Raw genomic sequence first — 10,109 nt, forward strand, 5'->3', positions numbered from 1 at the left:
GGGTGGAAGGAGGTGACAGTTGTTAGTTGGGGGGGGGAAGGGATGAAAAAAGCCATTTAGTGTAAGAGGATTTACAAGGAAAGGTATTACTTCCTCCTACAGGTGGTTTAGATAAACATAGATATGTTTAATAGCCACATTTACATATTTGGGAACTAATTACTTTGTGAAATCATTAGTTAAACTTGCTGTTAATTGCCTAGCCTGCTCCTGTGTGTGCAGCACACTGGTGCCCAGACACCTCAGCTGATTTGAATTCCTGTCTGAGCACTTGCCCAAAATGGCTTGAGAACAGGTTTCTTTTCCACTTATTTAAGAGTTGGGACTGTGCAGAATTTCAGTGGCATGGTGCCATTCCTTCCATAAACAAAACACTGGGAAGAAGCTGCTCTTCCTACACCTAGCAATGGGTTTCTTACCCCACAGGCTGCCCTTCCCTTTCCACAGTGTATCTGGAGCTGAGAGCAATTCAAGGTAATTCCTGCTTTCAGCAAGTTCAACAGAGTTCTCTGTTTTGTCTTCCTAAGTAACAGAGTTCACCACAGACTCACCTGTAACTTCACAAAATAGTTTAGAGCTTTATTTCTGTTTGCTCTCCAGAATTGCTGCCTGTTTGTTCTTTAGGGGGTAGGGCTGGAAATGTTAGTGTTGCATCAGTGCTGTGGAAGAACTGGGAATTCCACAGCACTGGGAATTCCACTGGAATTCATTCCCTTCTTCGTAAATTATTCAGATACATGTTTGTGATTCCCCGTGACCCAGATATTCCAAAGGAACATTCCTGTGGGACACTGCTAAGATGTCCAAGCTGCAGGGATGGCTGATGCCCACTGACTAAAGGAAGGAGGCAGCTCAGGGGCTGCTGCCAAGTGTCCAGGTTGTAGGAATCCTCTGGCAGGGATGGAAATGGCCTAGTTCACTTTGCTGTGATCACAGTTGGCTGTTTGTTTGTTCCTGCCCCACACTAAAGAGGCACAAGCTGTGACTTACTGACAAACCAGATGGGAACACCACTGAGGAGCTGCAGTTTGGGCAAGGAATGTGAGGATACTTGGGGAACAAGCAGGTAAACCAGCATTACATGGTTGCACTTGCCCCAAGACCCTGTGTCTGGTTTGGACTGTCCAGGCTGTCATGTTTGTGCATCCTGGGTGCTCAGTTACACTGCTGAGGTTCTCTGGGGGCTCCTCATCATGGCTGAGGTTTTGAGCTGATTTTTCCCCCAACACGGTGACCTGTGTTCCAGGTAACACTGTATCACTGGGGGAAAAGGAAAAGCATCAAACATTAATAAATATCAGAGTAATATGGCCATCCTAATTCCTTTTTTGTATTTCTCTATGCTGCCCCTTATGCATCAGAGAAGATCTCTAAAAATCAGAAGGGCTGTTGAGCTGTCAGGGTAAAATTCCTTCCTGCTGTGATGCCTAGAAAACACTGGACGATCAATAAAGGGAAGACATGAATTCTGAAGTGATTAGAAGGGTATTTTGGGTTTTGGGAGGTCGATGGGGGGTGGACTCTGCTGTGTCTGTACCATCTGGTACCCTGCTCTTGGGTCAGTGCCATCCCTGCACACAGAGCAGCACCTCGAGTCTCCTTTCTGCATCTCTTCAGAAGCACCACCAATGATTTCAAACCAAACCAGAGGCTGTTCAGGGTTTAAACAGAGACTGTCACACGACACCTTCCTGCCCAGGCAGATCCTCAGAGGAGATTGTTGATTCCCCTGACGCAAAACACCGCAGTAGTTTGAAATCTGATCTCTGTTGTTACTGAGAAATTAAACTAAAATCTGATCAGGCAGCAATAACTGTTCTCTCCAGTTCCTCAAGATGATCAATGGCACCATAAGCAGTGGTGTAAGTCACCTACACAGCACAGTCATACAGAGTTGTCATCAGGCTGTGCAAAATGAGATGGGTTGTTCTGTGGTATGTCCTGAAAACCACAGTCTGTGGCTCTCCTGGGCCCAGTTCTGGTTTTGCTGTCTTACCCAACAGGCACAGAAAACAAACTTGATGCAGAGCAACTCCTCAGAGGTCACTTCATGGTCCAGATAAAATGATGACTGTCAGACAATACTGTGCATAATGTCTTCAAACGTTTAATTGTAATTTGCTCTTCAAGGCAGGCAAAAAAAAAAATTGCTGTTGGCATTTTCTGATCCAGCTAAGCAGGAGAGATGTTGAGCCACCAGAACAGCCGAGGGGCAGCTGTGCTGGGAAAACGATCCTGGTCATTGCTGTCCACTCTCAAAACCACTTTTCACCCACCGGGCACAGCTCCAGTGTCCAGGGGCACAGATCAATGGCCAGGGAGCACAAATCCAGTGTTCAGGGGCACAGCTTCAGCATCCAGGGGACACAGATCAGTGTCCAGGGGCACAGCTCCAGTGTTGGCTCTGAAAGAAAAGCAGGAACTCTCTGGAAGTGGCGATGACAGGAGCGATGGCTGCGAGCCGCGCTGGCCCCGGGTGAGCAGCAGCAGGTGTCCTTCGGGATTTGCTGGTGCCGGTGGAGCCGAGGTGATGCAGAGATGATGCCCAGCTGCGTTCCGCCGGGGCTGGGCGGTTTCCCGGCGCTCCCAGCCCTGCCCGTCGGCGCGGTCCCTTCACCGCCCACACGGGATCCCCGGCACCGCGGGGCGTCTCATCCACGGGGGAAGCGCACGGTGCTTCCCGCTGCTGCGGGGCGGGGCGGGAGCGGGGCGGGGCTGGCTCCCGGGGGCCGGTCCCGGCGGCGGAGCGGGAGGAGCCGCGGGAGAAGGCGGGAGAAGGCGGGATAACGCGGGGCGAGGCGGGACAAGGCGGGATAACGCGGAGGGCGCGGGTCGGTCCCCGCTCCGCCGTGTGGGGGGCGCGGCCGCGGGTCGCGCTGCTCTCGCGAGAGCGCCGCGCTGTGGCGGCGGGGCGGGCGGCGGCTCTCGCGAGAGCTGCGGCGCCGGACCCAACATGGCGGAAGGTGAGGGGGGGAGCCCGGGCGAGGGGCCGGGCGGGGCCGGGGCCGCGGGGGCTCTGCCGCTCGCGGGGCTGCCCCGTGTGCGGCCCCCGCCGCTCCCCGGGCCGGGGCGGGCTCGCCCTGCCCGCGGCGGGGGGGACGCGCCGCCCCCGAGGCGAGCGGGAGGTGGCGGGGGGCCGCGGGCGGGCACCCCCGAGGCGGGCCGGGTGCGGGCGGCTTCGCTCCTCAGGAGGTGGGGTGTGGGGACGCTGTGGCTCCGGGGTGCTGCAGGCGGGGAGAGCTCTCTGGGACGTCCTGCCGAGCCCTCCCCGCAGGCAGTGGGTCCGGCGGGGCCGCGGGCGGTGCCGCCCGGGCCGGGGGGCTCATCCCGGGGCTTCCCGGAGGGCTCATCCCGGCCGGCTTTCCCTGGAGCCTCCCGGGGCTGTGCTGCAGCCTCCCGGTCACCTGTGCTCGAGCCCTTTTGTCAGGCTCTGGTGAGACCTGCAGAGCTCCCGGAGTGCTGCTGCTTTGCCTGAAAGGTGCCGGTGACACCGTGCAGATCAATTCAGTATAACGGGATTTGGAAAAAAGCGCTTGGATTTTTACAGTTCTACTCGTTTCTGCAAGTCGAGGTTCCTCTTTTTCTCCTCGGAGGGAACTGAGTCGGCAAACTGAGCTAAAATGCCACGAGTTACAAAGGAAATGAGTTTCCAGTCTCCAAAGCACAGCCTTCAACTCCTCAAGGGTGACTCTGAGACTGTGGTGGAATTTTAGGACCACTTGTGGAAGATGGACTCGGATGTAGCAGATGCTGATCTCTGTCATGCGTCAGCCGAGAGGATGCTGCAGTCAGGCTCGTTTAATAAATCCTTAGAGCAACTCCTAACTTCTTGTGTGCTGGAATCCCACAGCTCCATGTTTAGCTGACCAGCCTCTTAGGCTTGCCTTTGAGCCTTAGTGACCAGGTCTGGAGGGCTTTAGATGTCCAGGTTGTGTTCAGGTAGTGAAACTTTGCCCACTGAGACCCTCAAGGACTGAGGCTCTGGCTCAGGGTCCTGCTCTGCAGAAACAACCTGCAGTTGGGGCAAGCCCTGGTGCAGACATCTGAACTTCTCAGAGATTCTTCCCTGACTCAAGGAATTCTCTGATCTTTTGGCTGAAGGAAGCACATGACCAATGAATGGTCCTGTGTGAACAGGAATAATAAGCTGGAGTTGCAGCTCTCCTCACTCTGTTCCGTAGGGTATCTTGATAGAGAGGCTTGTTTTGTCCCTTCAAACAAGGTAATTAGATGCAGAAACATTTTTCTAGTTAAGAACTGATGATATTGGAGAGTCAGCAGGAAAGTAAAGGCTTATTGAGGAGGGGAGCTTGTCAAACTCTGCTTATTTGCTCAAAGCCCAGTGCTTTTTCTTAAGGAAGTGTTGCCTCTGTGTACAAAAGTCCTGAATTAGATTTACTGCAATTACTACCTACAAATGGAACAGTTTATAAAGACAAGGGCTGAGCATTTGTAGTGTCTGTGAGTTCTGTACCACTAATACCAGAGGTTTGCATGCAGGTTACGTGCAGGTGTGGGTAAAAACTGTTGGGTTAAGGCTTGAATGTAAAGCAGCAGGAAGTTTGCTGTACAACTTTGGGGTGGGGTCAAGGTGAAGATCAAAACTGGGCAAAAATGAGGCAGAACAAGAAAGCAGCAGCTTGTACAGCCTTGTGGGGCTGAGGGTCAGAGTGTGGAGCAGTGGAGGAAGGACCTGACTCCAGGGGTTAAGGAAATAATTTATTTTTCTGAAGTATTTCACTCAGTTCTGCTTCATAAGTAAACAAATGTTTGCCTTTATTGCTTCTGGGAGTGTTTTATGATGGGTGGGATGGGCAGTGTAATGAGTCCTTTTGTCGGGCTCTGGTGAGCTCTGCAGAGCTCCTGGAGTGCTGCTGTTGTGCTGCAAGGGTGTCAGTGACACCATTCAAATTGATTTAGTCTAATGGGACTTGAAAAAGCACTTGGATTTTAACAGTTCTCTTTTCTGCAATACAAGCTTCCACTAGACCCTCTTAATTTTTGGAAGGTGCTATCTATCTCCCCATTCCCTGTTGCCTCCCTACTTATCTCTTTGCATTCAACTATCCAGTTGCTCTCAAGTGCTTTTGTGCCTTCTCCTGTAAGAAAAATTCATTGGCCTTTCCTGAAGTCCTCTTTGAAGTCTTTGATATGGAATATAAACTGCCAGTTCATGAGATGCTGGTCTATCTACCAGAAAGCTGTTAACAAACACTGCTTTTATTTTCTTGCCTGGCCTCTGGGAACTCAGTACCTCAGAGGGGGAGTCTCTTTGTCTGTCCCTCTCTGCTGAACCCAGACATCTCTTCTCTGAGTAATTTAGATTGATGTTTAGCCAGAGACTTACTGGTGTCTTACTGAGTCTGTCCTTCCAGTGTGTTGAGGCAAAGATCTTCATTAGGGGGTGTGTGCCTGCAGTAACTGTGCATTTGGCTTGTGCACTCTTTAAGTGAACAATATCCAGGGAAAACTTGAGGCTTTTCTCTTTTCAGTGAGTGTTGATTAACTGGGTGTTGAGAACTGTCGTGAATGTGCACTTGAAATGTGCTCTGAGATCAAATATTGTCCTCAAGTGTGGCCACTACACAAGAGGTGTGCAGCTGTCATGTAGAATAACAGAAACTCTTATTTTACAACTCTTGTGATTATTACAGTAAGCAAATACCTCTCAGTCCTTCTCACTGAGGTTGCAGGAGGGATGTGCTGTCAGTCTGAAAACAAGATTTCTCACAGCTTTGGTTCCTTGAGGTGCTTTCACTGCCAGTAGGGATTGTCTGGGATTGCCCTGGGAGCAGCAGGAACAAGCCTGATGGTCAGTGATGCACAAAGCTTCAGTTACTGCTTTTTAGGGTTTTAAGGTAGTTCTGCCTTGTGCCCTGTTGAACTCAGGCTAGTTTGGAGCCAGGGAGCTGACCTTGGTAGAATGGCAATATTTGAGATGTTGCCTCTGGTACTGGCTCTTTATTCCCACCATCCCACTCCCGGGGAGGCCTGGGAGGTGCAGTGTTTCTCTTAGGTGGTGTGTGCTGTGAGGTTCAGTGGGCAGCTTATTCCTGGCATTTGAATTTGTTTGCCACCTAAAACTCTTGCTGTGTGGACAGTGGTGGTGTTCATACTCTAATTTTTGGTGCAGTCCTCAGTGTCTTTCCCTCTGAGTTCCTGTCAGACTCCAGCTTTCCCTGCTCTAACAGTAGCACTTGCTCTGTGCCCCCTGACACCTTCCTTAGGAATCAGTCAGGAAGCCATTGCTCAATAGATGTGCCCTTCTGATTCTGAGAACACCAGCACTACATTTATCTTCAGATAGAAAGACTGACCACAGCAGGATTTCAAACCCTCTTTGAGGGTTGGTGTGGCACAATTCTGAAATCACAGCATATTTCAGTAGAAAAAGGAAGCTATCCCAAAGGAGATGATATCTATGAAATTTTAAAGGGTGAAGCTGAATAAAAAGCTGTTGAAGGAAGTACCTTCATAGAATACAAGTACAAACAGAGAATAAAATATGTTGCTTTCTGTTTATCCATTGCAGTAGTTAAGTTTAAAGACTTTGCTGCAGAGTTGGTAGAGGAAAGGCTGAATGAGGTGTTCTGTCTGCAAGGCCAAGGTCAGCTGTGCTGTTGAACTTTTCTACAGAAGCAAGAAGAAAGCTCTGATCAAGAGCTCAGTTTCTCGTTGTTTGTATTAGTGACATTTAGTAAATATTTGACGGAAGGTCACTGAATGATGAATTCCTGGCTGGTAGGGAGTAATCTTGTAGGAACTTTCCCACTTAAAATCATTGGTTAGATTTGTAAGGTGTTTCTTAGCTGACAGTAGCTAAGGCAGATATGGTACTTCAGCAACTGTTGTAATGCTCACTTGTGTTTTAAGTCTCAGCTCTGAAGTCAAATGACATCTTAACTGGCCTGAAAAAATGGGTAAGAACCAAAGAGTTAGTCCTCTACCCCACCACAATTCCCACAGTCATGGACTCCCATGGCTTTAGAAAACTTACAGCATTCCTGACAAAACAGAGTTCAGAACTTTCTTTGTAAGCGGCTTCTATCACTGTGTTATGTTTTTTGATGTGTTTATGGAAATGATTTGAAATAGGTTTAATATTGGGGGTGAGATGCTCAAACACGGTGGAAGAGGGAGAGACCCTTCCTGGAGTGCTGTGTGATTAACTGGATGTGTAATGTGAGGGCGAGCTACCCTCAGACACCAAAGGTGTGCATGTCTCAGCCTTACCTGGAGTAACACTGTGCCTTGCAGAGGAGGTGGCCAAGCTGGAAAAGCACCTGATGCTCCTCCGCCAGGAGTATGTGAAGCTGCAGAAGAAGCTGGTGGACACAGAGAGGAGGTGCAGCCTCCTGGCTGTGGAGGCCAACCAGGACAATGCCAGCGACACCTTCATCAGTCGGCTTCTCACCATCGTGGCTGAGCTCTACCAGCAGGAGCAGTACAGGTGAGGGATCCCCCTCTGGCACCTTGGATTTTCATGGCCACACTGGGTCCTGGTCTTAGGGGAAGTGCTTTGCTGCGTGGTGTGAAAGAGTTGCAGTTGGAAGATCAGGTGGCACACTGAATCCAGGTGTTGAATCAAGAGCTCTAAGCAGAAGTTTGTCTCTAAGACTGACACTTAAGACATTCAGAGAAAACTGACCATGATCACTATCAACAGCCAAGCTCCCTCTGAACAGAAATAACTTTGAACTGGTCTAGTGGATGGAATAATTACACAGCATATCTGGAAAACCTTACTTTCTTGAAAGACTCTGTCCTTGAAGCCAGTTCTGTGCTCCTCTTGTGTGTAAAGAAGCCTGATTAAATTGGCTTGTCTGGCTGTGTTAGTGATGTATATGATGCAGTGATACAAGTCATACTGTATTTTTAAATCTCAACACATAATTAGGTTTAATGGTTTCCATAGGCACATTAAGGATCACCTTCAATACTCCAGATCCCTGAACTGATTTAATTCTGAAACTACAGTGATATTTATCAATTTCTTTGCTGTTACTGAAAGCAATGCCAAGAGAGTAAAGGAGTTTAGTCATGTAAAGGGAGAATCTATTTTGATTCAACTTCCTTGCCTGGCCATCTCTTCATGAGCCTCCCTGAGAGAAGGGTCTGTGCCTGCAAGAACTCACTGTAGCCTGCTGGGTGAAAGATTTGTTAGGTAGGATATGTCAGAAGAGTTGGATCACTTTATTTCTGTTCAGCTTTAAAGGCACAGAAATGTTGTCTGAAAGGACCTACAGATATAAAATGAGAAAGGTGGTGAGTCTCAGTGCAGGTTTTGTTAAGTAACATTTCTATTTTGTCCTGTAGTTTATAGCTTTGAGTTACAAAATGGTCTGGAAAGCACCTACACAGCCAGAACATTTGCAAGCCGTGGGACTTTAAAATAAGCAGGGCAGGTATTTTCTAACTGCAGAGAATAACCTGGTGTAAAGGGGTCAGGATGAAATTGGTGTTCTTGACAGCTGGTCTCCTGGGAGCTGAGGATTCTGCCTTGCACTCAGATTGCTGTCAAACAGCATTGTGCTCTTGCTGGTCTTGCCTGAAACCACTGGTGCTTAGCTGACAGTATTAGTATGGACACTGTGACATAAATATTTAACCTCAAGATTGTTGGCTTTTCCTAACTTCTGCAATAATCCTCTTGCTGTTCATTCTGAAATGGTTAAAAAAATCCACAACCCTAACCAAGCACTTGAAATACTAATGACTGATTGCATTTCTCCCTAGAAAAATAAGAATTGTCATCTGACATGTTCTACTTAAAAAAATGAACGTGTTTTAAGTCTCCAACAACTTGAACCTAAATGGGGATACTAGGACATGTGGAGATGCTGAATCCATATGTATCCAAGCACAGGGGGAGTCTGCATTACACATGTTGATGCTCTTTTCTCAGTGATCTGAAGATAAAGGTTGGGGACAAGCACATCAGAGCTCACAAATTTGTCCTGGCGGCACGCAGCGACACGTGGAGCCTCGCCAACCTCGCCTCCACCGAGGAGCTGGATCTGTCAGGTCAGTCCCTGCTGAGTAATGTGATGCTTTGGTTGCCTTTAGGGTGACTGGTGAAAGGGCCTGTTGGGAAAAGGTTACTTGTGTGCCCTCCAGACCAGTGCTGTCCACTGAAAGTGGTGCTTGATCTGTTGATTACGGATTTCAGAGTCTCTGAAACGTGGTGGTGAGCTTGTGACTGGGTGTTAGCGCTGGTTAAATCAATAACCTGCCTTCTTTCTCTTTAACAAACAGGGGCTGAGATTGGTGGCCTGTTTGTCTTTTCTAGAGTCAACTAAACATAATGAAAAACAAATCTGTTTGGAGGAACTTGACTTCTTCCTTTCTAAGGACAGGGCTTTTTGAGGTAGTGTGCATCATTTCTCTGAAGTGTGTCATGGAAATACCTTGCTGCTTGTTAACACGGTGTGTGTGGGAAGTGAATCCAAATACTGGTGTTATTAAAGGTGTTTGCTTTGGTACTTTGATACCTTTGCAAAATAGGTGAGGAAGAGAAGGTTTCTAAAAGACCATCTTCTACATGAGTGTTTTGTTCTGCTGTTTCTTGCATGTACTTACACTGGGCAGTGTTTCTACAGTCTGAACCTCTTGACAGGCTTTTCTGCCCTTAACAGTGTGGAAGAGCCTTATACAATTAATTTATGAGCATTAAAACCAGGTATGAAGTTAAGCAGGCTGCTGACTGGCATGTTGAATATTAAGCACTGGCTTCACTTTCTGCACTTAATCTTACCATGAATCCCAAGTGCAGACAAACTGGAAAAGGAGCAAGTCACAGCAAGCTGTTCCTTGCAATGTGATTTATGGGTCTTTCTGCAGCCACAAGAAAACAGATGCCAAGGAGTTCTTAATTTGAGTGCTATGCTAACAAAAATTATTACTAAAAAGCTGTTATGTTAATTGTAGTGTTGTTACCAGTGGCAGTGCACAGCATTTCTAGCTCCACAGCTAAGCTGAAAATCTCAACTGTAACTGCAGTCTTAAATGTTCAACAGTGCAAACACTTCCTGTTACAAAATGATGCTTGAAAGAAGTGCTAGTAAATGATACTTTCCACTGTAAAATTGAATTTTTTATAAAATTCGAGA

The 10,109-nt window shown here is 48.0% G+C and overlaps 1 protein-coding gene across 1 annotated transcript in view; it reads left to right on the forward strand.

The window, feature by feature from the left end:
- The first annotated feature begins 2,906 nt into the window (after nucleotides 1-2,906).
- The window catches only part of ANKFY1 (ankyrin repeat and FYVE domain containing 1), a 32,280-nt gene continuing 25,077 nt past the window's right edge, over nucleotides 2,907-10,109 (forward strand). The window contains exons 1-4 of the mRNA XM_017828837.1: nucleotides 2,907-2,963; nucleotides 7,258-7,450; nucleotides 8,906-9,024; nucleotides 9,290-9,362. Coding sequence (XP_017684326.1) covers nucleotides 2,954-2,963; nucleotides 7,258-7,450; nucleotides 8,906-9,024; nucleotides 9,290-9,362 — 395 coding nt within the window. The 5' untranslated portion in view covers nucleotides 2,907-2,953. The remainder of the gene's footprint in view (nucleotides 2,964-7,257; nucleotides 7,451-8,905; nucleotides 9,025-9,289; nucleotides 9,363-10,109) is intronic.

Source organism: Lepidothrix coronata, unplaced genomic scaffold (assembly GCF_001604755.1).
Source record: "Lepidothrix coronata isolate B3197 unplaced genomic scaffold, Lepidothrix_coronata-1.0 Scaffold154, whole genome shotgun sequence".
NCBI classification, from domain to species: domain Eukaryota; kingdom Metazoa; phylum Chordata; class Aves; order Passeriformes; family Pipridae; genus Lepidothrix; species Lepidothrix coronata.